The sequence below is a fragment of the Lutjanus erythropterus genome, chromosome 24 (genome assembly GCF_056507025.1).
Source record: "Lutjanus erythropterus isolate fLutEry1 chromosome 24, fLutEry1.hap2, whole genome shotgun sequence".
Lineage (NCBI taxonomy): Eukaryota > Metazoa > Chordata > Actinopteri > Lutjaniformes > Lutjanidae > Lutjanus > Lutjanus erythropterus.
Window position 1 is genome coordinate 10,068,897 of NC_139340.1, and position 27,440 is coordinate 10,096,336.

General features: G+C 40.3%; 2 protein-coding genes across 4 annotated transcripts in view; both read left to right on the forward strand.

The window, feature by feature from the left end:
- The window catches only part of dock9b (dedicator of cytokinesis 9b), a 60,657-nt gene extending 46,528 nt beyond the window's left edge, over positions 1-14,129 (forward strand). For 2 of the 3 annotated variants that reach the window (XM_084713454.1, XM_084713452.1), the window contains exons 28-52: positions 198-281; positions 367-478; positions 702-880; positions 1,164-1,271; positions 1,474-1,585; positions 1,927-2,057; positions 3,132-3,246; positions 3,356-3,422; positions 4,379-4,426; positions 4,876-5,012; positions 5,472-5,587; positions 5,676-5,813; positions 5,907-6,089; positions 6,183-6,296; positions 6,727-6,942; positions 7,039-7,096; positions 8,298-8,404; positions 9,315-9,437; positions 9,934-10,047; positions 10,980-11,126; positions 11,269-11,479; positions 12,388-12,578; positions 12,681-12,781; positions 12,935-13,073; positions 13,743-14,129. In XM_084713454.1, coding sequence (XP_084569580.1) covers positions 198-281; positions 367-478; positions 702-880; positions 1,164-1,271; positions 1,474-1,585; positions 1,927-2,057; positions 3,132-3,246; positions 3,356-3,422; positions 4,379-4,426; positions 4,876-5,012; positions 5,472-5,587; positions 5,676-5,813; positions 5,907-6,089; positions 6,183-6,296; positions 6,727-6,942; positions 7,039-7,096; positions 8,298-8,404; positions 9,315-9,437; positions 9,934-10,047; positions 10,980-11,126; positions 11,269-11,479; positions 12,388-12,578; positions 12,681-12,781; positions 12,935-13,073; positions 13,743-13,859 — 3,168 coding nt within the window. In that variant the 3' untranslated portion in view covers positions 13,860-14,129. Of the gene's footprint in view, positions 1-197; positions 282-366; positions 479-701; positions 881-1,163; positions 1,272-1,473; positions 1,586-1,926; positions 2,058-2,391; positions 2,614-3,131; positions 3,247-3,355; positions 3,423-4,378; positions 4,427-4,875; positions 5,013-5,471; positions 5,588-5,675; positions 5,814-5,906; positions 6,090-6,182; positions 6,297-6,726; positions 6,943-7,038; positions 7,097-8,297; positions 8,405-9,314; positions 9,438-9,933; positions 10,048-10,979; positions 11,127-11,268; positions 11,480-12,387; positions 12,579-12,680; positions 12,782-12,934; positions 13,074-13,742 lie in introns of all 3 variants that reach the window. The other variant, XM_084713453.1, reaches the window with a different exon arrangement.
- A 4,968-nt stretch (positions 14,130-19,097) lies between these two features.
- Positions 19,098-26,805, forward strand: slc15a1b (solute carrier family 15 member 1b). The gene is made up of 23 exons (XM_084714131.1): positions 19,098-19,219; positions 19,464-19,486; positions 19,776-19,860; positions 20,543-20,684; positions 20,841-20,960; positions 21,052-21,151; positions 21,584-21,674; positions 21,771-21,854; positions 22,183-22,265; positions 22,465-22,551; positions 22,647-22,736; positions 22,841-22,885; positions 23,005-23,037; positions 23,150-23,238; positions 23,376-23,457; positions 23,551-23,667; positions 23,764-23,904; positions 24,003-24,049; positions 24,259-24,372; positions 24,468-24,582; positions 24,675-24,812; positions 24,988-25,095; positions 25,794-26,805. Exons 1-23 carry the CDS (start codon positions 19,213-19,215, stop codon positions 26,043-26,045), a joined length of 2,193 nt encoding a protein of 730 aa, XP_084570257.1. The 5' UTR covers positions 19,098-19,212; the 3' UTR covers positions 26,046-26,805.
- Positions 26,806-27,440: the final 635 nt, after the last annotated feature.

A 27,440-nucleotide genomic window follows, 5' to 3' on the forward strand; every position in this document is an offset into this window, starting at 1 on the left:
TTGGCACGCCTCCCGATGCCTGCAGTGCTGTATCGCCCTTAAATATGTAGATGACTTTGAAGAATTGCCCTTTGTTTTAGAGCAAACAAAAACTGAGAAGGACTGTAGAATTGTGTAAATTACTCTCACCTCATTTTTAATGATTAGCATAATTTAAAAATATATGAAAATATGTGTTCACTCACCTTTTCACTCAGCGCTGCTTCACCTTCATGGACAGAGGCTTCGTGTTCAAGCAGATTAACAACTACATGAACTGCTTTGTGCCTGGAGACCCCAAGGTGAAAAAAAACCCAACTTACTTCTAATTAACTTACAGCTAACTTAAAGCCTTATAAAATGTTTTTTCTCTTGCATTCCTACCAGACTTTGTATGAGTTCAAGTTTGAGTTCCTGCGGGTGATTTGCAACCATGAGCACTATGTCCCTCTTAACCTGCCCATGCCCTTTGGAAAAGGCAGAATTCAAAGGTTCCAAGGTAAATGTCACACATTTAAAGGTGCATTACGTACGCGTTTTCATTTCAAGACTAGCTTAATTATCTTATGTACTCATCATAAAACAAACTTCATTCAAACTGGTTGGCATTCTCAAGTCAGCAAATAGGACAGTTAGTTGCACAGCTAATTAAGGTAATATATTATATTCTGCTCATTCTCTGCATCCTTATATTTATTTCTGTCAATTGGTACCTGCTGCAGATCTCCAGCTGGACTATTCTCTGACAGATGACTTCTGCCGAAACCACTTCCTGGTGGGGCTGCTGTTGAGGGAGGTGGGCGGGGCTCTTCAGGAGTTCCGAGAGATCCGTCAGATCGCCATCCAGGTGCTCAAGGGGCTCATGATCAAACACACGTTCGACGACCGCTATGCTGCAAAAGTAAGCTCTTGACCACCTTCACTTAACTTTGAACACACACCTTTTTTTTAACAAAGGATGAGTCAGATGTACTATACACTGAGGAAAAATGTGTGTTACTCTTCATGGCAGCTTTTTTCCCCTCCACAATCCAAAGATCATTTTAATTTTGCAAAGGCTTTGGATTTAAAGGGAGCAGAGCCTGCTAAATTCTTTATCAGTGGATTGACTTAAGTTTGAATTCTGTCTGATTTTTCAGAATTATTGACTGTATGACTCATGAACACCTACTGTGTCATTCCAGAGCCAGCAGGCCAGACTCGCCACCCTCTACCTCCCTCTGTTCGGTCTTCTCCAGGAGAACGTCTACAGACTTGACATGAAGGAGTCAGCCGTCCTGAGCAACAACAGTGTAAGTCTGACACCTAGTGGTGGCAAACTGAACAGCAGCATGTATCTCTAATTGCAGCACCTTTTTAAAAACATGAATTACTTGGTTAATGTCAGCTTAACGTGCCAGACTCTTGACTTTTTCAAGGCAATTTTAGTGTTTTGCCTGCAGCTGAAAGCTTTTTTTTATTGTGACCGGCTCACTTTGTTGCTTTATGTCCCAGAATGCCAGGGATGACTCCCTGGTGCCAAACTCCATGGTGACCCCTCAGAAACCTGGGAGCTGCATAGAAAATGCCCTCCACAAAGATGTGTTCGGGGTCATCTCTGGGACAGGTAAATCCTCACTCCGCTATCTTAGCTTTGATAAGCGCACAGTTAGAGGGAATGCAGCAGGAAATCTTCTAGTAAATTTGCATAATGAGCTAAATGTTCTCTCAAAGATATACTGTGCCTGGACTATTTTTTCCTCTTCTTACTTTCTTTTTTTAAGATAAAACTTGATATTTTTTTTTACCTCAAAGTGGATCAGAAACCTAATATAATTTGACTTTACCTTGCCTCATTTTCCCCAAACTTTCGCATGATTTTCTCCATGTTGACATGCGCACTGTAGATTTTTTCCCATCTTCTGACGTGCAATATATATATTTTTTTTTTGCGCTCCATCCCTGCAGCCTCCCCTCACAGCTCCACTCCCAACGTCAGCTCCGTTCACCACGCGGACTCCAGAGGCTCTCTGGTCTCCACCGACTCTGGAAACAGCCTGCTGGACAAGAGCAGTGACAAGACCAACTCCCTGGAGAAGGTAGATGAACGCTCAATTGATACTTCATTTGCAATATTAATGAATCCCTCTATATTTAGAAATTATTCATATTGTTTTTTAGAGCTTCTCAGTCTATTCTGTTTGTGCTATTATACTTTTTATATGTAACTTTTTACATAAAATCTCTGCATCTTTCACACAAACGCACTCAGAGCTGGAACAGTAAACCCAGAATTAACTAAGCCACTCCCATTAACTTTATTTATTTTTACGTTATCTGCACTCTTGGGCATTCTCGTTGTCCTCCCACCCCCTCCTCCAGAGCTCCCACACCCCTTCTCCTTGCTCTGTAACGTCCCAACCTCAGCAAAAGGAGAGATTTACCAGGAGGCACTCAGTCAACGTGCCCCCTCTCCCCCTGGACCCAGAAGACCGAGTCCCACCTCTGAACCGTGCCACCAAGCGGGTCACCATGGACTTCTCCCTGCTCTCCGTGCCCCTGCCTGACCTGCAGCAGGACAGTGACAGTGATAATGACAAACAAGCTGCAGGCCAGAGGGTGGATGGAAATCATGAAGAAAACATACCGATACAAGTATTCAGTTTGACGTGTGTGAGACTTTGGGCTGCTGTTGTACAGAGTCCAGCAGATTTTTGATTTATGTGTGTCAGTGAATTCACACCCCTTCATATAAAGTCTTACTGTGAATTCCAGTTTAGAGACCAAAACATACTGTACTACTCTGCAGTATGCAGATATCTGTACAATACGTCCAAAATCCTCCCAAAGTTCCTCCCAACATTCTTCCTCTGAGTGTCCCATGACAGGGAGTGTGTGTGTTTTTACCACTGCAGAGGCTGAGGTGACCTCGTAGCCTTTCTCACTCATTTCCTCAGATGCTGTAATGAAACTGTAAATGTGTTTCTTGATGCTGCTATCTCAAAGCACAAAGCTGCTGCAGCAAATGTGCCTCTTTGCGCTTGCGTACTTGACATTTCTAATCTCTGAAGTTTGTGTGACTGATGTTCTTTATCTCTTTGAAGCTTGATTTTCTGCAACTCCGCCGTCTACGCCTGATAAGTAAAACTTTCATTTGTTTTCTGTCTCTCCAGTACCAGTGCGCGTCGGCTCTGGGCAGCACTGTGCTGCGCTGTGACAAACTGGACCGAGACGAGATCAAAAACCTGCTCATGTGCTTTCTGCATATTCTCAAGAGCATGTCAGAGGGTAAGACAGCCTGTCTGAGTGACTGTGCTTGATTTTGACACAAGCTGATATGAATAACCAGTCCAGAGTAATCCTCTCTTATGATTTTCTCACCATTTCATCACCTCAGAGGCCCTTTTTGCATACTGGAATAAAGCAGCTCCCTCAGATCTAATGGACTTCTTTACATTAATAGAGTAAGTACAGAGTGAGCCAACCTTTTCAAGATAATCCACCAGCAACTTTTCAAATCAGTAATTAACGTGTCATATCCTGTTTGTTTCATCTGTACACAAACAGAAGCGTAAAAATGTGAACTTTAAAGGTGGTGGTTCGAACCCAATGTTGAGTCTGATAGAATAAAAACTGAGCCCAGCCTAAACCAAACACAGTTAATGTAAGCTGCAGCGCTGAGTTTGAGTCACCCTGTCACGCACTTGTTGTTACTATGGTTACAGCCTGCCTCTAACCCAGACAGTAGATTAAAAGAACTTCAGCACTATGTCAAGGAAGCTAGCCCAGCCGACCTGCCTGAACCCAACCCAAACCTAAACATAATTTCTAAACTGGACAGAGCCAGACTGGCTGTTTCCCTTCCCCTCTGGTTTTTATGCTACGCTAAGCTAATTGACTCCTGGCTTCAGAGTGCTATTGATCATCTTCCAAAAATGTTAAACTAATCTTTTAAGTAGACTAAAATAACCACCCTGATATCCATCCATTAAATAAATAATGAATGAAAAATAAAAATGCAGACTGGATTGCATGCTCTTTTTTTCAACTCAGACCTTATTAAAACACATCAATGCCAATATTTTATACTTAAGAGCAACTAACTACCCTACTGCTACTTCTCACAAGATTTTTTCAGCGTATTAGTGCTATAATTTAGGCCTTAAAAACAAGGATAAACAGGTGACAATGCTTATTTTAGTGATATAAATGGTCCCACGCTTTCTGTTCACCTAATAATGTTACAAATTTGCTAGAATTAGAAACTTGGGGAAAATAAAGTAAATACAGAACAAGTTTTTAATGTATTGATATTTCCAACTATCCTATGAGCTTCCTGTTTTCAGAAAGTGTGATGTGAAAGTTTTTGAGTCTACGGATGATCTCTGGCTCAGCTTCATCTCTTGTGTTTGTCCTGCAGAGTCTGCCTTCATCAGTTTAGATACATGGGGAAGAGATTCATCGTCAGGTAAAGTGTTCAAGAAAATAAATGCCATCTCATTCTTGAACTGAATACTAATATATGCTATATTCATCATCTATGCAATAATATGACTCACAGCCAAGCACAGACTCCTTACTGGATCTTTTAACCCCTTGAATCTGGTTTGTTTGTTCTCTCGTCTGTAACACTGCTGGAAAGTTGTTTTGTGGTTATTGTCGCGGCTCTGGGCCCCTCCTGCATGGGTAAGAGATTGCTGTCTTTTGATCTCACTTTGCGTAATTAAATGCACGATGCTGCCGTTAAAACTGCATTACATTCTCACCACTCATTTATCTGCTGTGTTTCTATCAACACCACTGAGACATTCCCTCATTTGCTGTGTGTTCATCTGATCCTTTATCTATGCCTTTCTATCTATGTATTAACACTGACATCCGAACTTAATGGTAACAGCATTTCTCTTCTCCCAACAGGAGCCAGGAGGGTGCAGGGCCTGTGGCCCCAGACAGGAAGTCTCTGACTCTGCCTGTGTCTCGTAACAGGGCGGGGATTCTGCATGCCCGCCTTCAGCAGCTGGGAACTCTGGAGAACTCTCACACCTTCAACAACAGTAAGCCCTGCTGTGCTGTCACGACTTTTATAGGACAAACATCACACTTCTTACTAACTCAGTAACTCAAAACCGAGATGTCATATACTGCTTGAACTGACTTTTTCTCAATATTATTTTATTAAAAGAAACATTGAGTGTAAAAAAATCCATCGCTGCAGTGGGATGCATCCTTGAAAATGCTTTTTACACGCAGTCATTTCAGTTTCAGACATGTCTTGTGTCTTTTACTGACCTCTACTGGCAGCAAGTGAGAGTTGCAAAAACAACAATGAAGCTTATCTCCATCCATAAACAAGCAGAAATGTAATGACTTAACAAATATCCGTCTAGTCATCACTGCTATTTAACAACTTAATTAAGCAGATAATGTTCTATGTTAAGGTGAAAATCATATTTATTGTTCCCATAAAGATATTTCTGTCTGACAGTGACCTTGTGTCTGTGCTTTCTGTGCAGTGTACTCTCACACGGAAGCAGACGTGAGCAGCCAGTGTCTGCTGGAAGCCAACGTGTCGACAGAGGTCTGTCTAACTGTGCTGGACACACTCAGCATCTTCATCATGGGATTCAAGGTATTAGCTGTGACAGCCTGTTGACGCAAATGACAAAAAATACAAAAATGACATCTTAATCACAGTTTTGGTCACTTTTTCTACTCAGACCCAGCTAAATTCAGACCTCGGCCACAACCCCCTGATGAAGAAAGTTTTCCAGGTCCATCTGTGCTTTCTGCAGATCCCTCAGTCTGAGGCCGCCCTCAAACAGGTCTTCACCTCACTCAGGACCTTCATCTACAAGGTGAAGCATTTATTAACTGCGCAGGAAATTAGCACATCTGTTCCTCTTCATGTGTCACTCATTGCATCCTGTCTCTCTCCATGTGTCCTCCAGTTCCCCTGCACCTTCTTTGATGGCCGGGCCGACATGTGTGCCTCTCTATGCTACGAAATCCTCAAGTGCTGTAACTCCAAGCTGAGCTCTATCCGCAGTGACGCCGCCCATCTCCTCTACTTCCTCATGAAAAGCAACTTTGACTATACCGGACGCAGGTCGTTTGTAAGAACACACCTGCAGGTACGTGTGTCAGTGATTTTTTGGACATTAACCGTGTTCTTGTAAGTCATGCAATAGTGTGGTATTGTGTGATTGTTGTCTCTGTTCACCCAGGTGGTCATTGCTGTCAGTCAGCTGATTGCTGATGTCATCGGCATCGGGGGTACCCGTTTCCAGCAGTCGCTCTCCATCATTAACAACTGTGCCAACAGTGACAAGATGATCAAGGTGAGGGGAGTATAATGACATACGTAAGGGATGATGTACAGTTAGAGGGACATTATTCTGAATTAAAATCTGAGAGGGTGATGAAAGACCCAGACATGAAGCGATCAGGATTTGAATCACCCTGAAGGGATTAATTTTGCAATAATTACCTGCTCAATATACATTATCCTGTGTATTACAGTTACTAAAAAAAACTATATTTTGACACAAAATATTATTACTTCCTCTAAGTCCTCCAGAGTCTGTGATGAGAACTGTATCCATAGCAACGGTCTGTCCTTCATAGAGCTTTTCAGAAATAACAGATCGATTGCCTAATGGCGTTATTGATCTGTCAGACGAGTTTTGAGGGGCTTTGATTCCCAGCCATAAACGATTTCATACAAAAATTGCCATTAAAGCATAATTTATTGTCACTTTACTATTATAGCACACAGCGTTTCCATCAGATGTGAAGGACCTGACAAAGCGCATCAGGACGGTGTTGATGGCCACGGAGCAGATGAAGGAGCACGAGAACGACCCAGAGATGCTGGTGGACCTCCAGTACAGCCTGGCTAAGTCCTACACCAGCACGCCTGAGCTCCGCAAGACCTGGCTGGACAGCATGGCTCGCATCCACAACAAGAACGGAGATCTTTCAGAGGTATTTTTAAAAATTAAAAATAAGTAAGTGAGTAAGTCTTCATTAAGACATTTTTTGCGCTAACCTGTGACCTGTCCCTGTCTGCTTCACCTGCAGGCCGCCATGTGTTACGTGCATGTCGCCGCTCTGGTAGCTGAGTACCTGTGGAGAAAAGGTGAGTCGAGGATATAGAAGTGGTAAAGGTGTGCTTCCCTTTTCCAGGACAGTAAATTACTGTTGATCGTTTGAACTCGTCCAAGATTTTTATTGTCCCAATTTATAGAGGCCATATAATGAGAAACTGGTTGACAACACAGTAGAAAGAAGATTAGACTGGAACAAGTGTTGAACAAACTCGATAAATGGATAATAAATGTGTACTTGAGAAATATTATGGACAGTAATAAAAATGCCATTTATTGGAGGCATATAAAAATCAAGGATGTCTGCACTTATTATTATTTTTATGCTGCTCGGTTCTTTAACTAGAAGAAATAAAGTGACCACAGATCTTGCCATGTTCCACAATATACACACAGTGGAACTACACCTTCATCCTCCACCTGAGCACTTGTCCAAGGGTCAACTGTTCATTCTTGTGTTGAAAACGCTCCAACGCCGCATTCCTCAGATAAGATCCCCTCTCATGTTTCTCCACATATCAAACTGGATCCTGTGGCCAGACTTTTGATCTGTCGTACATTATGTGACAGGATTTTGTGGAACTCATCAATTTGTTTTCAGGGCAGGGTGAGATAAAGTACAGCACATAAAGCATCACAGCTGCCCTTATTGTGAATTAGGATGGCAGGTTCCAGTTCAAGGAGCTAAATATAGAATATAATGGTTAATAAAATGTTTTTTTTCTCCAAGACTTTCCTTCCCAAAGAGAACAGAAAAATGCTAATTATATGTCACCCTATTTGGTCTACAAAGGATCCTTATTTTGTAATCAATCAAGCAATCAATCAGAATTTATTTATATAACACTTTTTTGTATAACACAGTACCCTCCCCCCTCCACCCATCTACCCACACACTCCCAAAGCAATGACTGTGTAATTAAATAAAGAACTAAAATAAGAAGAGCACTCATTAAAAACAGGAACAGAGAGTTAACCAAGAAAAATGGAGTGATGCTGGGTGATTTTTTGTGCTTTTGGCAGATATGAACTGTAGGACACTTATGTTCCAATGCCATTTTGCACCAGTATGTATTACATTGTACATAACAGCACATATTAGACCTGTGTATCACCGCCTCTCTGCCAGTCCTCATTTTTTCAGTGTCCCTGATACTGTACTTCACTGGTTAGAGACTGTTAGAGAGCCAGAATCATTATTTCACTCATGTCGCTCCTGTGTCTGTCTGTCAGGTATGTTCAGGCAGGGCTGCTCGGCCTTCCGCGTCATCACTCCAAACATCGATGAGGAGGCGGCCATGATGGAGGACGTAGGGATGCAGGATGTTCACTTCAATGAGGTCAGACTTTGATTTTCTTTTAGTAATCTTTTCCACATGCTGTGCGCTGTGCTCACTGTGTTGACCAAGCAGGTAGTCTGTTTTCTTAGGTTCCTCACCAGCATCACGTTTTACTTTATGACTGTCTATAAGAGCTCTTATCTCTGTGAAGAGTATCAATTGCTCTGTGAGGTGAACATGCTGTAGACTTTGACACAGGGCTTGGTACATGTGTGAACGCAGAAAATCACTGAGCTGGCCGACGGACTGCCAAGGTCTCAGGGTCAGCACTCCAGAAATGACACTCCAGATGGAGCAGTGGATCGTGCTTCTGCATTTCCTCCTTACTAAGATAAAATAAAAGTAGCCACCCATACCTGTGTACATAAATGTAATGTAAATAAAATAAAATAATCTGACAGTATATATTGTCACAGTCTGGTACAGTATTTAGATCATTTTTACTGCAATATTCTATATGTAGTTACAACCACAATAAATACCAGTTTATATGTGGGGAAAGATGTTTACATGGTGTTTGTGCGTACATATCGTTTAAATATTTGGCCGCTGATCTTCTGGTAAACTGATGTGAAATTGAAAGTGATGGTGGGAGAATGTAGATTTTATGAGTTGGTCAACAGATCTGTAGGCAATGAAAAGCACTTTTATCTTCCATCTCCTCTGAAACCCTTTCCTCTTTATGATCTGTATCATCCCCCAATAAAAGGAAAGGATGTGATGGATCCATTTCCTCTCACGTCCGTGGTCTCTACTGGAACATCATGCTCAGTTTAAGCTCACTGCAGCCTTGTAAACAAACAAGAACAAACAGAAACGTCCCTCTTTGCAACAATTAAATATTCTGAGCTGAGACTGCAGGGAAGAAAAGGAGGGGAAAGTTTACACTTATGTATCTGTGTGTGATCAGGAGGTGCTGATGGAGCTGCTGGAGGAGTGTGCTGATGGCCTCTGGAAGGCGGAGCGTTATGAGCTCATCGCTGACGTCTACAGGCTCATCATTCCCATCTACGAGCAGCGCAGAGACTTTGAGGTAAATTACACAGTGAGCACTGTTATACAACAGGCAGCAGTAGTGTTAGCATTACATAAACCTGCCATGGTGCGCACATTAAATTTAAAAACTTACCATAACCCTGCAATAGATACATGAATGCTTTTTATTTAGCTTGTCTTAATCATGTTCTCAGTGCTTTTAAGGACAGAAAGTTTTAATTTATTTATCATATATTTAGAAGTAATTGGGTAAAGTATGAAAGATGAATAACACAATCCAGTAGTAGTAACACAGTTAGCAGCTAGCTTGTGAACATAATGGAGCATATAGCAGCTAAAGAGACAGGTGTTCTTCTCAGGAGGTGATGGAGACCAAAAACAGACTTAAAAGAGGGTTAACACTGGCCAAAACATGACTCTGAAGGAATGCTAATGTTGCTTTATAACTAATGTGTCACTAACAAGTATTAAAACTTTTTCTTTTCATGTTCTTGGTTGATTTTTGTGAACATGTCTGCCATTTTTTTGAACAGAAACTGACACACCTGTATGATACCCTCCACCGTGCCTATACTAAAGTGATGGAGGTGATGCATACTGGCAAAAGGCTGCTGGGCACATACTTCAGAGTGGCCTTCTTTGGACAGGTGAGGGACTGAGTTTCCAAAATTAACAATACAAAACAAACCAAAAAAACACAGATAACCACAGGAGCATTATAGTCGTGTTATCTTTTGCCTTTTGCATGCACACACTTTCAATATGGGAACACTCTCTAACACACACACACAATCTACCCCAACTAAAATCTCATTTTAATAGAGTTTTCTCTTCTTTTCTCCTCCTCCTCCAAGGCTGCGGTAAGTGTGTAGAGGTTTAGATGTGTGTGTTGGCCTGGTGTGCGCTTCACTTCCCTGCATCGTCATTATGTTCGAGGCCTGATGTTTTTTAGTTAAATTAGTGCCAAGTAGCTGTCGATTCCCAAGTTTTAGCTCTATAGTGGCTTGTGTAATCAGCTGTATTTTTTAGTGTTATTGCTGTATTTTCCCCCCAAAGCAAAATAGTAAAATTCTGCACATAGGCTGTTTTCTTCTGTAATCTTCTATGTGTTGCTTTGGGTAAACCTCCAGATGAACCTGTCCCTTGATTAGCCAGTTTATCAGTCGGACTCCTGCTTCAGTGATTTTACTAGTCTGTTTCCACCCACACACATGCCTGTATACTTTTCCATATAGGTTTGAATGTCACCTCTACTTAATATCACATTTAATGTTTGTGAAGTCATAAGTTTGCATGTTTCGTGTTTTCATTCTTTTATTCTCTTCTTCCTTTATTGGTTGGTCTTTTTTTACTTTTGGCATGTAGTGTTGGGTTTTCATACACCAAGTTTTGTTTGATTTTACTTGCAGTGGGCTTCGTATACAGTCCTTCACTCAAATGTGTTGTGCTGTATGTCTCTTCTGGGTAGTATTTTGGTTGTTGGCAGGTCAAGGTCTGCCTTATCATTACTATAGGTGAAAAAGTGTCCCAGAGTTCACAGCCAGGCCCTTGATTTCCTCTCCTCTCCTCTCCTCTGCAGGGATTCTTTGAGGATGAAGATGGAAAGGAATACATCTACAAAGAGCCAAAGTTCACTCCGCTGTCTGAGATTTCTCAGAGGCTCCTGAAGCTCTACTCTGACAAGTTCGGACAGGAGAACGTCAAGATCATTCAGGACTCTGGCAGGGTGGGACCACAGTTTGTGTGTGACATTTATATGACTGTGACAACAAATGTTAGACCCTGACAGTTTTGGGATTATATTTTATTTAGAGGGGTCAGAGACGCCATTCAGAGTCAAAATGTCTTTGACTCTTGTGCACCCGCAGGTGAACCCTAAGGACCTAGACTCCAAGTACGCCTACATCCAGGTGACCCACGTGACGCCCTACCTAGATGACAAGGAGCTGGAGGACCGGAAGACAGACTTTGAGAAGAGCCACAACATTCGCCGCTTCGTGTTCGAGACCCCGTTCACAGTGTCGGGCAAGAAGCAAGGAGGGGTGGAGGAGCAGTGTAAACGACGGACCATCCTCACCAGTAGGTCACGCAGCGATGAAAATAAATTGGCTACCACAGCAGTTTAGACACAGATTTCACTCGCACAATCATTAACAAGAACTAGGAACTAAAAAACAAAACAAGAGGTGACAAACAAGAATATTTTCCTGGTTGCCATCTGTTACTGTTAATTTCACCTGAAACAGTAATCAGTTAAAGTCAGGTGAGGTTTATTACTGTACAGTTCTGTCCACTTTATCCCAAAGGTCAGGTGTTATCTTACCTTGGTTATAATCACACTGACTGATAATGACTTGGCTGTAGGGAGGGGCGTGTTTAGAGCCTGGCAATTTAAAAAGTTTTTTTTTTTCTTTAGCCGCAGGTCTTTTGTTCTTTAGCCTTTTGTCATGATTCTCCAAACCCATGATTCAATTTGACTTTTGATTTTAAGGTCAAGATTCAAGTTTCAAACTTTTTTTTTTTTTGCACTGACAGCTATGTTGGTGTTAAACTATCAAGTTTTGATTTGTAAATATCAACAGATCATTGGTTTTATGCCCTGACAACTGTCATTTACATTTATGGTATCAAGTGTGATATAATGGCCGATAAACTATGCTGCGTTGTCTTCAAAGTGCTGGTTTTTTTTTTTTCTTCGGACACGTGCCAGCACACTGGAAAGGCTCTGCTACACTAAATGGAATGGGACCGTAATTAGATTTTTTTTCCTGGCAACCATATTCATATGAAATACAGGTGTAAACACGTGTTACCAAAAACTTGCGTCCAGCTCATTTCCTCCCTTTAGGGGTCAGCCCCAAGCATTCTGTTTTTATTTATGTTTCACACAGCATCCTTACTTGTTTGGAACTGAAGTTTGTACGATTCATGTGACATTTTAAAGCCTCCCTGTCTTTTTTTTCTCCCCCAATCCCCCTCCCATCCAGCCACCCACTGTTTCCCTTACGTGAAGAAGCGTATAGCCGTCATGTACCAACACCAGACCGACCTGAGCCCCATCGAGGTGGCCATAGATGAGATGAGTGCCAAGGTAGCTGAGCTGCGACTGCTGTGCTCGGCCTCTGAGGTGGACATGATCCGCCTGCAGCTCAAACTGCAGGGCAGCATCAGTGTTCAGGTACAAATGTCGAGGTCGTGCTGCCAATTGAAGGTTGTAAATCGTTTTACTTCGTCTGAATTACTTCTGCGTGATTAATCTTTGATGTTCATTCTCATCCAGGTCAATGCTGGTCCTCTCGCCTATGCCAGAGCCTTCCTAGATGACAGCAGTGCCAAGAAATACCCTGACAACAAGGTCAAACAGCTCAAAGAGGTCTTCAGGTACAGTCTCTCTTTTGCTTGGTTTTTCCTCAGGTGTAGGATAAGGTCATCAGTGTAATTTCTATAGATAAACAGTCTACAATACCACATTAATTTTTGGCACTTCATCTGAGTTTTGAAGTGACACTAAAATGCTATTGCGTCCCTCCACAGGCAGTTTGTGGACGCCTGCGGTCAGGGTCTGGGGGTGAATGAGCGGCTGATCAAAGAGGACCAGCAGGAGTATCATGATGAAATGAAGGCCAACTACAGAGACCTGACCAGGGAGCTGTCAAACATCATGCACGAACAGGTAGGAAGGCCAAATATGGCAGTGAGTAATGCGTTATACTATTCAGACCACGATTAGCTGGTATTGCATTTAGACTGCTTTCAGCTATAGAAAACATTTGTGACACCAGATCTGAAGTGTAATTACAGATTTTTTCCAGGTCCTCAAAGAATTCACATAGCTTTGTTTTAACAGTTAATATTTAATATTTTTACTAACCACGTCTCCTGTTATCTCCTGCTCTCTTTGTGCTGGCCTGAGCAGATTGGATGGTAATGCTGCTTCTGTCACTTGACAAAGTTACGACATATTGCACTTGTACTCTATAGAGGAAAAGTATGTGACTGTATGAAAATTACTAGGATGGGGAGTAGGGCTGAATCTTACATTTTATTTTAGCTAAAAGCAAAACCCTCTCCAGTGAACCTTTCTTTGACTCTCCTCCGCACAATATATAACATTCCAACATGATTTTTGCATAAAGAGCTACTGAAAAAAGAAAGAAAAAACATATAACCATACCCCTGAAATAATTTTCCTACAGTCCCTTAACTTAAATTAACATGCATGTAGGTATGTGTCACATTTGAACGCTGAACATTTTAAAAAGTTGCACTTATGTGCTTGAGACTACCCATTTAAATAAATTATTTAAAAGAAATCTTTCCTAATTTACCTTTATTTTCCCAGATAAACCCAGTGGAGGACGGCACAAGGAGCGCTCTGTCCGACTCTATGGGCATCTTCAACGCCATCAGTGGCACACCAACCAGTGCCAACCCACACGGCTCCACCACCATCCTCTGACACGGACGTTTCACACCAGACTCACGCCTTCATCCCCACTAACGACTGATTAAACCACCTGCCAGACAAGAGGAAACAGTTACAACACAACCTGAAGCTATCATCCATTGGAATTTTGTTAGTTTTGCTATTTCTGTTCACATCATGAGCTGGAAAATTATCAGTCGGCCCATTGCTCTTGTTTCCTATGGAGACTCAAACTTTGAGAGCAGTGATTCTATCAGCTTATTCCAGATTTGGGACATTTATCTTTTTGTATAGTTTATTTTATGTAAGCAAATGTTCTGACACAGCAAGTGTGTGTCCAATACTGTGACTGATGACATTATCTTAATTTACATTATCTTAATTGTCCTGGTGTCTTTAGCTCCACCGAAGAGGTGATGTAAAAAACACGAGGGACTTCAGTATTTGAATTTGCCCCAAGTCTACACCTTTTTTAAACTGTAGGGCTCCCACTTATGTACAGTGTTTGTAAGAGAGTGCTTCAAGAACGTTTTTAAAGGAATAAATAATTAAAAAATGCCACTGCTGTAACAATACATGCATTATTCAGCTGATGCACAGTATTTTTTACATTTCCCTTTTCTATATTCTTTTCCATCGAGGCCCTGTTGCAGCAGCAGAGTTTATCTTTTATCTTATCTTTGGACATTTGAAAAGAATTATTCACTCTATTTTAGGCCAATGGACGTGTATAGAAACTGTCTAAAGCCAAGTGAACCGCAATGTTTTGACCTATTTTCTGTAAAGGAAAAAAGTGTGTGCAATATTTTCTATTGTTACCAAGGCAACCTACTGCACAGAAAACCACTCTTGCCAAAGACACTAGAAAAAAAAAAGACTGTGCAATGCAAGACAAGGGTGTGACTATTTGTAATCTACCCCCTTTGTTTCTTTGTCTGTCATGTAGATGCCTTTTATTATCTGTGAGGTGAAGATTAAGAAAAACGTTTTTACTTAATGACTGCTCATGTAAATATGTTTAAGACATATAAATAAATCTGTAATAAATAAAATCTGTAATCCATGCCTTGATTTTGTATGTTCACTGTGGAGTATTTCTCCCATCTGTTAACCGGGAAAAGCAGGAATATTTAGGTCAGGGAGTGTCCTCTGTATCTGTATATCAAATTTCATCACAGTCTATTACTGTTGGTAAAATCATTTCCTTAAACTTACATCTGATTCGGTCATGACTTTGCAGGATTGTTGCTGCAAGTCATTGTCATCTGATAATACTAATGTCATCCTCTAGTAGCTAATGTGGATTTAATTACATTAAAATCATTTGCACTTAGCAGAGGTGTGGGCTCATTTGACATGACATAGAAACTCATAAAAAAAATTCTTGATGATTTAATTAATTTAATTTCCACAAGCCCACTGTTTGAACCAATCAGAGAGCATCCTGTTAAGTATACAATAATATATATTTCCTGTTACCCAACATGCAGCACTCTAACTGTTTGAGCTGACTGGAATTAGTTTCAGTGGTATCACCTGTTTATCCAACTATTTCATGTAAAAATGGCTGCATTGAAAAAGGTCTATTTTCATTTTTGTAAAAGAAACTACAACATGGTCAACAAAAAGAATTGTAATATTCAAAACGAGCGAGTGAAAAGTTATAGATGGAGACGTAAGCTGCAAAAAGAAAGGTAAGTTGAGGCTAATACAAACATAGTTAGCAGACTAATGTTAGCTTTACAGCTACGTCATGGATGGAAACTTACATATCACTTTTTCGGGTTTATAAGTAATAGTTTAGGACTTGGGACTTTAATTAGGACTTGGTTGTAAAGACTTGAGACTCACTGGTGACTAACAAAACAATAACTTGGTCCCCAGTGACCCTTTGAGCTAAATGCTAACGTCAGCATGCTAACATGCTAGAATGTGGGTGTAATGTTCGCCATCTTTGTTTAGTGTGTTAGCATGCTACTACATTAGCCAGGCCTGGAGAGTAACGGATTATAAGTAACAGGATTACCTATTCTGGATACTATGAAAGGTAACTGTATTCTATTACAGGTACAGAAAAAAAGACATACTGAGATTAGATATATTTACCAAGAACATGTATTATTAGCAGAATTTTGTAGTAGTAGAGTGTAGTAACTATATTTAACTGGATATTTTTGAGTTATGACAAAACAAGACATCATCTTGAGCTTGAACATTTTTCACCATTTTCTGACATTTCATGGACCAAACAATAAATCAATTGATTAAGAAAATAATCAACTGGTTAATTGATGAAAATAGTCATTAGTTGCAGCCCTAGAAACACTATATTAGACTAAATAGTTTCACTATATTTTATATTGACATAGTCCCAAAGTCAAGTTACATTACTTTAATATTGTGATACTTGGATTATGTTACTGACTGCATTTTTAATTAGTAATTTTAAAATAACCCTCTTGGCTCATTAGCATGAAACACAAAATACACCTCTGTAAGGAGTTGCAAGTTCACTTTGAAAGTTTGCATTGTGTAAATATGCATTGTATTTCCTCTGTGAGAGCAGATGGATCACTCTATAAGCACCCTGTATTGTTTCAGATATAATTCAAAGCAGCCTCTTATCTGTGAAACAGAAGCCACAGGCTCCAAACTGTCAGTCTGCTCTTGCAAGTCCAGTTGAACAGTGTAAGCTCCCGGGGGCAAATATACTGTTTTTGTTTAAAGTGACTCATCACATATGACCAGACTGCATCATGTATGGCTGGGCTGCATGCTGCTTTAGGTAAGTTGAAAAAAAATGGGCTGTTAAAATCAGTTATTAACTGTTAAAATTGGTAGATATCTGTCTTATACTGCATGTTGGATTTACACTGTGCATTGATGTAACTGAATTAGTTTGCAGTTATTGTTTATGTCATAAACTTAGAACAAGTTTGATGTTTGCAGCAACAGCAGTGTTCATCAGTATGGAGGAGCTGACAAGATGGAGTGAAAGCTTATCAGAAAAGTCAGAAATGTAACAGTACATAACATAAGATAAGATAAACCTTTATTAGTCCCAGAATGGGGAAATCAATAACAGATTATAAGCAAGTAAACAAGCAATATAAACAAGAATAGATCTAAAAAAAAAAAAATAGGAACAATACAAACAAGAGGAAACATTGGAACATAGAGACAAAACTAAATATATAAAATAGGAACAGTATATACAGTATTAAACAATAAAAGGGTCTACTCTTCAGTAAAAGGTGCATAGTCTCACTACAACCTTTAACTTGCTCATTTTATTTTTCTGTTCTGTTATTTTCCTCTATTTGCTATTTTCTCAAAGCAGTCTTTTCCATTTTTTTTCTCACATTTGTTCTCACATTCAGCAGTCTTAACAGGAAATATTGGCAGCTGAACAGTGAGAGTAACAGCCTTTCCAGTTAGGTAGCTTCAGAAAACTACTTGCCTGCTAGTGCAAGCAATATTAATGGTCTGTGTACTTTGTACTGTGGTGGCATCACTGTACAGGCTTTATAAACAATTACATGGCTTCATACATCTGTCGTAAAGCCTTGAAATATGCAGTTTACAGTAAATTTAGGGTGTAACATGTGGTGATAGTGTTGCATGATAATGTGTCATATTGAGATATTGTAATCTGCTTGTGTCACTTCATCATCAGTTAAAAATAATTGTATTGTTTGTGTGTGTGTGTGTTTATGAGTAAGCATGCTGGCCAGTGTGGGGGTGAATGGAGCTGTGCATTCATTGAAGAGAAACAGGAGAGAAAGGAGTGAAATCGGGATGCTGACTCCTGTAAAATCCCCACTGTGCTCTGTGTCGTGTTAAACAGCAGCTAATCCCACCTCTGATCACCGACAGACCCCCCCCCCCCCCACACACACACACACCTCATCCACACACAAACACACACTCATCTTGTGTTGCTGTTACTAACGTCCCCAGCTGTGTCATTGTTTCTGAGATTTGGGCTGCTAAACATCATGTATCTGGCGTGAGTCCTGCTGTGTGTTTTTGTGTCTTTATTTGGTGAAATTCACAAGAAATCAAGATTTATACTACTGTAAGCTCAAATTTTTTGCATGTTGTAGCCACTGCTGTTAACTTTCTGGCTATATACAGTAGCCTATATAAAGTATAGCCTCAGATTGTGCCTCTATGTTACCTTTTTACATTTTAGTTCATATATGTAATTTCTGGTTCATCTTTCTTTGGAAAAATGTTAACTCTGTCACTCAAAGTTAGGAGGGACAAACGGGCCAGATGCAAGTATATAAGTGTTTGGCAAGATTCAAGATATATAAATAATATTAACTCAGCTTGCCTCATAAAACTTGAACAAACACACATAAACACGTGCACACACATGCGTCAATATGAGTGCTTTATCTGCTATCATACAAACTAGACTATCTATTGAAAATGAAAGAGGCTTTAACGGTCTTAAAGGTGTGTTCCGTGTGTGCTATACTTATATGTTTATGGTTTTTAAAGGGATAGTTTGAATTTTTTTAAGTGGGGTTGTCTGTCCATAGTCAGTTTATTACCTACAGTAGATTGACGTCAACACACCCCCAGTTTGGAGAAGCTGCAGGAGTCCCATGTCCTGCCTTTAGATACCTAAAAAATCTATAAGCTTAACTGTATGCTATATTTAGGATATTTTCACCACTTTTTGGTCATGAGACCAGCCTTTTGTGATGGGGAAACCACTGTTTCATCAGCCAAGTATCGCTTTCTCCAAACCAACCAAACTACAAAGGCAAAAGGTGGTCATTTTACCTTGCAGAGCACAGGTGTTGTTGGACTACCACTGCCTCAGTATGTTGGTTTGTTTGTGTTATTGTGTGACTCTGGTGAATCTGAACTAACCTTTTAAAACACTGAAGTCCTATTGAGCCTATTTATAGAAATACATATATTTAGAAATACTAATAATGAAACTTGTGTCAGAATCAGTTTGGAAGGCAATAAGAAATAGACTATGAATATTACAACTCCTATCAGCTGACCTGATCAATCATCTTTATCTGTAAGACAAGACCCTCTCATTACACCTGAGTTCCCTGAGTCGTAAAGTAATTACTGACACACACACACATACATTAACATCAGGTTATGATAAGGAAAAAGTCGTGGGAGGAGGGAATAATGGTGACTTGTATGTTGTGAGGTGCTGGACAAGATGTGGATGGATCAGTGGGTGGGGCCGAGGTGGAGGGGTGGCTAATGTGAGGTTACATAAGGAAGTGTCCAGGCCTCGGCTCGGTCTTCACGGTGTAGATCTGGACTGGGGTCACTAGTCTCTTTGTGTCTTTTTGTTGAAGGATTCAGCTGGAGAGAGGACCCGTAGTTGACACACACAGCAGCCATGGCAGGTCAGTCCAGGACACGTCTATACATTTTGGGATTTTCTTTTTAGGATATTCTTTGATCGTATCATGCTTTACTCAGTGTTCTTTTTTTTGCAATGGACTGTTGTTTACTTTGTGCATATATTTTTATAATAAATGTACAAATATTTAAGCCATTATCTGTATATTTAATGTGTTTTTGTCTTATCTTTCAAGAAAAAAAATATCATTTTACTTAATGTGTGTTTTATGTTACTTATTTCTGCAGACGAGAAGCGCAGAGGAAAAAGTGTAAGTCAAACTATTGTTGTACTGTCAGTAGTATTTATAAAAATGTGCATATTTATTGTTTAGTGCTCTGATATCGATCATGACTGTATTGTAAGAGGAAAATGTGCACTCATCTGTGGGTATTAAAAAGAAATTGAAAATAAAAAATCACAATCATGGCATAAAAAGGCAAGTTGTTGGTTAACGAATACAAAGACTTTAATTTTATGGGTTGTGCAGAACATGCAGATACTTATTAGTCTCTTTGGCAGAGTTAATGATATTGTATTTTTTCCGTTCTCTCTAACAGGCGACTGTCTTTGGCTACCCAATAAGCATCTTCTTCATTGTGGTCAATGAGTTCTGCGAGCGTTTCTCCTACTATGGCATGCGAGGTGAGTGAGGTTGCTACTTTATTCATGTTTTAAGAGGCTGCTCAATTTCTCGGCACCCAGCGGTGGAAAGTAGTTCCAAGTAGTAGTTACTTGATCAGTATATCAATACAGTGGTGGAAGAATATTCTGATGCTTTACTTATGTGAAAGTACCATTACTACAATATAAAAAAAATACATTACATTTCTAAAAATGTTCTCAGGTTTATGCTTGACCTTAGTCTTAAGATCATATATGATTGTGTGCTTAAGTTTGATTTATAAAAGATGCTGAGCTTTAACAACATGGCTTAAGCAGGTTCAGAGAAGCCCATTTATAACTTGCACACCTGTGATATATAAATCTCAAATTAACTTAAAATTGACAGCACCTACCTTACAATCACTGAGCCCCCCTTATATACAGGTTTTCTGCTGGTCCATAAAAAATCCATGGTCTACTCACATGGTCACAAGATAAATCTACGGGGTTGTGAGATGATTAATGTGAGAAAAAAGAAGAAAGTCATGCTGCAAATATTTATTTTCTGGATTTTTCTTCTTTTTGCTGTGAAGTATTGGATAATTTGAACCTCTTTTACTGAAGTAAAGTAACAGAATACTTCTTCCACTTTTTTCCTGCTTCCATATCCACCTCTTTTTTACTTTCTCCCATTATCCCCCTCCTCCCTCACCGTCTGCAGCTGTGCTGGTGCTGTACTTGAAGTACTTTCTGAAGTGGGATGATGACTTTGCCACTACTATCTACCACGCCTTTGTGGCTCTCTGCTACCTGACACCCATCCTGGGAGCCATCGTGGCTGACTCATGGCTCGGCAAGTTCAAGTGAGTATCAAATCCTGCAAGTCCTCCTGTCAAGAGTCTTAAGGCCAAAGTATATCTGTCAGAATCAGCATCCTTGGATTTCTGACCCTTGTCTATCTTATCGCTTTGATGTACACCTGTGTAACTCATCCTCCTCCTCCTTCTCCCTCTGCACAGGACAATTGTTTACCTGTCTATCGTTTATACGGTGGGACAGGGTGTCCTGGCAGTAAGTGCTATCCATGACATCACAGATACAAACAAGGACGGCACCCCTGACAACATGTCCTTCCACGTGTGAGTAGAACACATTAACATCTGTGTGACATAAATTCAGCAGGTACGCAGATACAGATGTGTACTGACGCTGTGTCTGTGCTGCCCACAGAGCTCTGTCTATGGTGGGTTTGATCCTCATCGCCCTGGGAACAGGAGGCATCAAGCCCTGCGTGGCTGCCTTTGGTGGAGACCAGTTTGAAGACCATCAGGTTAGATGTCACTCAAGCACACACACGTATATTATACGCACAGAAAAGAGACAAAAACTGATTCAACACTTCACAAGAGCTTCACAAAGCTACTATTTGTTGCACTAGCATGCTGCATGTAAACATACAGACAGACATTGACTTTCCCATTACATACATATATGCATGCTACCTCCACATGCAGGGCATGCGTGCACACAGCAATTAAAAGATGAGTCAGTGGCGTCTCGTCAGCACTTCTTTTATCTCTGTTTCATCCCAGCTAGTTGTTTATTAACTAATAGCCACAGGTACATCTGTCTGTTCAAGGCTGAGGACAAAGATTACTGTAATATTAATGACTCTGCTGAAATGGGAGGTTATGTAAGATGTTACGTGGGGAAAATGCATCCACTGCATGTAACATTTTGTTTAACTTCCTGTATCCAATAGGAGAAGCAGAGAAGCACCTTCTTCTCCATCTTCTACCTGTCCATCAATGCTGGCAGTCTGCTGTCCACTGTGATCACCCCCATCCTCAAAGGTACACTAAAGTTGATCACAGAGCGTAAATAAACTAAATGATACCACATATTGAATTTAAAGCGATGTGTATGTCTGTGTGTGCTGTGGTTTCCAGCTCAGGAATGTGGTATTCACAGTCAGCAGCAGTGCTACCCTCTGGCCTTTGGTGTCCCCGCTGCCCTCATGTTGGTCGCTTTGAGTAAGGACTCTTTTTTTCTTATTTTTTTGTGTCTCTGTTGACTGTAATCAGCGCTACTTTCTAGCATCACTCCATCATTCGCTCCAAAGCCACCAAACTCCATTGCCTCACACAACACAGAAGTTGCTGGTCTACCTTGATCTGTTGGTTTGTTTGTGTTACTGTGTGACTTTGGTGTTTTAATTGGTGAGTTTGGATTCACCAAAGTCACACAATAACATCACAAACTAACCAATGTAGGTGGCAGCAAACCAGAAATGCCTGTGTTGTTGCTCAGTGGTTACTACATTCATATATATCTCTGGTGTGTGTGTGTGTGTGTCTACAGTTGTTTTCATTATTGGAAGTGGTATGTACAATAAGACGGCTCCTCAAGGCAACATCATGGTGAAAGTCTGCAAGTGTGTCTGGGTAAGTGGTTCTGGGTTTGAACATGTTTCTCCAAAAGGTTTCAGCTTCAAAGTTGATTGTAATTATTAAAAAAAAAACTTAGAGTTATTCTCTTTATTAGAGCATGAATTGGTGAAACTTCAAATTACAGTTTAGGTAACGAAATGCATTCCAGTTAGAGAAAAAATTCACATTTAGATGTCCTTTCTGTTACCTACAGTTTGCCATCCACAACCGCTTCAGGCATCGCTCTCCTGCATACCCTAAGAGAGAGCACTGGATGGACTGGGCTGAGGAGAAATATGATGTAAGTGTAGTGTACATGTGAACGTACATGCAAATCCAAACAGTACGCTTAATGATGTAAAAAAAATATTAATCCTTTTCTGTGTTTGGCTCCAGAAACTCTTGATCGCGCAGGTGAAAATGGTGCTGAAGGTGCTGTTCCTCTACATCCCTCTGCCCATGTTCTGGGCTCTCTTCGACCAGCAGGTAGCCACCAGTTTTGTCCTTGACACTTAACTGTGACACTTAACCTACAAGTGTGCTAGCAGAATCAAAAGACAGACTAAAGAAGAGCTGCGTCTTCTTCACAGGGCTCTAGATGGACCCTCCAGGCGACCACTCTGGATGGCAACTTTGTGAGTGTTTTATTTTTTTTTATAATTTTTTGCTCTGTCACACCTTGTGAAGGCAAATGTAAGAAAAGATTGGTTTTAAATGAGATTCTGTCTGCCTCGCTCCTTTTCTTCTTCAACAGGGCTTCCTCATTGTCCAGCCCGAGCAGATGCAGGTAAGACACTTGTGCTGATTACACTTCACTTTCATTTAATATTTTGCCTGCATGCCGTCGACATAAACCTACTGAAGGGTTCAAAAGAGTAACTCGCCTTCTTTCCCCTCAGACTGTCAACCCTATCTTGATCCTCGTTTTGGTGCCGATCATGGACAGCGCGATCTACCCGCTGATTGCCAAGTGCAAATTAAACTTCAGGTGAGTTTATTTTTATGTTTTAGTCTTGTACTATTCCTTGTTTAGCACCTTAAAGACTGTACTTACCACCCCAAAAAATGTAAATCTAGAAAAAACCTCAAACGTGTATGATTGTGTGTGTGTGTGTGTTTCTGCAGTCCATTAAAGAGGATGACGGTGGGGATGTTATTCGCTGCTCTCGCGTTTGTCGCTGCTGGCCTGGTCCAGTTACAGATCGATGTGAGCGAAGCATACATTCAAACAGACATTGTCACACATTGTCTTATGTTAGGTAGCACGATTATCACACACACAATGTCATGTCTCTTGTAGAAAACCCTGCCTACGTTCCCATCAAGCACTGAAGGCCAAGCGAAGTTCATCAACATGCTTGACACACCGCTGAACGTAGAAGCTGGAGGCAACAAGTTTAAACTGGAGCCTCTCACGGTATGTTAGAAGACACAAGATACACAGACACAAATTATCCAGATGTACTAAAACTAAGGGTTTGACAACATATTGATATTATATTTTCTCCTGCAGTCCAATGAGGATTACCTGACCTTTGATGAATCATTTGTGCTCAATCTGGGATCCAATGTCACTGAAGCTGTCAGTTTAGCGGACGGCACTCGGAATACGTTGGTCATCGTTAAGGATGGACCCCAACCCAGATATATACAGGTGAGCGCATGAGACAAACAAGAAGAAGAAGAATTATCCATCCAACTGAACTTAAAGTATGAAGATATGGAGGTTCAAATGTATGTTTCTGTCTCCAGTTCACAGACATCACATCAAAGCCGGAAAAGGGCGCCAATGCTATCAGGCAAGTTTCAGCAGAAAATATATTACACACCTAAAAAAATTAATAACAGATTTAGTATGATATGTTAATATGAGCACGGATTTGGATTTGAGCAAGGGTGTGTCTTGATTATAAAGTAAAGATTTTATTTGTAAGAAGAGGAATGTGTCTAATTTCATATCCAATGTTATATAAACTCACACTAAAATTGTTAAATTCTCCTTCCCCAGATTTTTCAACGGTTTTAGCGACGTTTTGAATGTAACAGTGTTGAACTCTGACCTGATCTTTAAGGACTTCGTCGCCAACAACATGTCAGAATATGTTGATGTACCACAGGGAAAGTAAGACTGATCTTCCTTTATATATGTCACATACAGTGATACTGGAGAAAATCCTTGGCTCTGATTGGTTGTTTTTTTTTTTCTTGTCATGTCAGTGCACAGTTCTGGATCAGGGATACGACTGGAAAGGAGTGTATCTACAGTCAAACACTGGGCTTCGGCAGCTCTTACACCTTAATCATCCCACCAAGTTTCACATTCACTGACCAGGTAACTCTTGAAGACATTTTGAGCCACGATATAGCCTAAATGTAACTTTTCGATTGAGGTGACGCATATGGGTGTCTGTCTGTGTCCTGCAGTGTTCACAGAGCATCCGACAAGTGATGGACATGAGTTCAAACTCCATCAGCATGGCCTGGCAGATTCCTCAGTATTTCCTCATGACTGTAGGAGAGGTGGTCTTCTCTGTCACCGGCCTGGAGTTCTCCTACTCACAGGTAGAGGGTGCTTTCCTCACTTATCTTAACACAGTCTGGAGACAACTGAAAACACAAAAAACCAACGGTGACATTGAATAATAAAGTCTGTCCTAATGTTTATTCAGCCAGTGACACAAAAATTAAATAATAAACATATAATATAGAGCTTGGCTATGTTTGGATGTCTCACCAGGCACCCAGCAACATGAAGTCTGTGCTGCAGGCTGGTTGGCTGCTAACTGTTGCTGTAGGTAACATCATTGTGCTCATTATCGCCGAGGCTGCAAAGCTCCCAGAACAGGTAGGTGGACTTTATTATTTATTTACTGACCTTGGGAAAAGTAATTTCATGTGACAGGAATGCCTAAAATTTATGTTTGGTACTGGGTGAAATTGCTTTTGGTAGGACATAATAACAGTGGTTTAAAAACACTTTTAAAAACTATTTCATCAAACAGTTATCATTGATTGGTCACAATAAGACAGAGAATTAATTTTACACCTGCAATTTTTTCAAGATTCAAGATATTTATTTCCATTTGCATACATGCAGGACAGTGCAGGTACATAGGATTTCTTGTACACAGAGAAAGGTAATTAAAGGAGCAACATAAAAGGAAAAAACAAATACACACTATATAGAAAAAATGTGCATTATGAATTACATAAAACTACAACCTGTGAATTAATACAGTATAAAAGGAAGGGGGAAAAGAAGTACAAGCTTAATAAAAAAAATATTCGCTATGAAAAATATAAAAATACACCAAATAAATTATTGCGCAATTGGACAAGGTCTTTTTTCTTTGAAAACCCCTGGGAGCAACAATATCCATCTCAAGGTTTCCCTCTGTGAGACATGAAGCATTTTATAGAGGAAACAAGATGGAAATAATAACATAAGTGGTATTGTTTTTTTTTTATAGGGCTCAGCAAGAAAGTCCTTTTAGTCCTTTTAGCTCCAAATTAACACTCTGTGTTTCTGTTTGCGTTCACTAGTGGGCCGAGTACATCCTCTTCGCCTCTCTGCTGGTATTAGTGTGCATCATCTTTGCCATCATGGCCTATTTCTACACCTACATTGACCCGACCAAGATAGAAGCCCAGTTCGCCCAGGTGGAGCCTGAAGACAAGGAGAGGAGGAAGAGTATTGAGATGGAGAGGAAGGACTCGGTTGAGCACCAAAACGAAGACAGAAGGAGTTCTAAGGCCAGCTCTGATGATGAGGAACTCGCACGGACCAAGATCTAAAGCGGACCCTTCTCTGCGGCTTTTCTCTTTTTCGTATACAAACGCTGCTTGGTTCTGTGTTTCATTTCTGAGAGTGTGCCTGTGCTGTAAAGGTTTTCGGTCAGTTTGTAGATGCAGTCTGGCGCACTGCTCGACATGTGGTGGTTAGAATGAATGGATGACCTGATTGAAATGGTGCTGAAGAACACAGAAATATATTGGGCTTAAATGGTTAAGCTCTTAGTGGACAATGTAGGATTGTGGCAGGGATAATTTAAACACTATGTTGCCATTTTGCCTGAAACTCTTCAAAGAATATCCCCTTTTTTTAGGTTATTCATATAATTAAAATCCCTTGATTTTTATTGGTCAGTAATTTGTGCTTTTGCTGTTGTAAATTTATTTTACAATGATTTATTTTGCACTGTATAGCAACATCTTTATGTAATCTAGTTCGTGGGATTTTGTAATATACTGGATAACCCATACACAGAAACCATTCCAAAATGTGTATTTATTTCCAAGCACAGTGTTTTATGTATTGTAATATATTGTCAATGTTTTATATATGATGTTCTCATCTGCTCCAGGTTAAATTCCGTAGCAGCAAAGGCTGCTTTTTCTGTCAGAAAATGTTTAATCATATTCCACATTCAAACTCAGAGATATCATTTTTCCCTGGGAGAATTTTTGCCCTGTGATAAATGGCTGCTCACCAAGCTCTTCAATAAAAGTGGTAGCAAGGAGTTGTTGTCAATAAACACAGGCTACTTTAAACCTATGCAGCGGCATTGTGTCAAATAAATTTCTTTTTCTGAATACAGAACCTTTTTGCATATACAGCATATAATTTATGCCCAGTGTTTTTGCTCCAGTTTTTGTAGAATTTATTGCATGTTTCAGTGTTATTCAATGATTAAAAATACATGTTACAAATGGAGATGGATGGAGATGAGAAAAGCAACGTTGGTTGCTAGGTAACAGCATGTTGGTGTTAGGATTTCCTAACTAGTGATAGGATGAGATGAAAGTTAGTTCCTAAAGTTGGACAGCATCTTATATGTTTTGTAAAAGGGCCAGTAAATATATTGCCTCAGACTGAAAATTAGTGAAGGAATTTCCATTTAGAAATGGCTGAGTTCAGTGTCACGGAGCACAAATAACGGAGGGGGATTAGCTCAAATGGTAGAGCGCTCGCTTAGCATGCGAGAGGTAGCGAGATCGATGCCCGCATCCTCCAGATAAACCTTTATTGACACCACTAGATCAACCAACACCGCAGCGACCGCGGAAGGATACGACAGGAGCGCAAACTCCAACGTCCTACTCACCGGTGCACATTTTGAAACCCAGACAGCGGCATTTAGCGATGTATATAGTGCTATAATGCCAGAAACTAAAAAGAACTGTAATCCA

What these genes read in the sequence shown, in the direction of transcription:
- slc15a1b (XM_084714131.1), top strand. An exon ending in AAGGGCGCCAATGCTATCAG is followed by an intron (nt 24,050 to 24,258) that starts GCAAGTTTCAGC and finishes CTCCTTCCCCAG; the next exon opens with ATTTTTCAACGGTTTTAGCG. An exon ending in GTTGATGTACCACAGGGAAA is followed by an intron (nt 24,373 to 24,467) that starts GTAAGACTGATC and finishes TTGTCATGTCAG; the next exon opens with TGCACAGTTCTGGATCAGGG.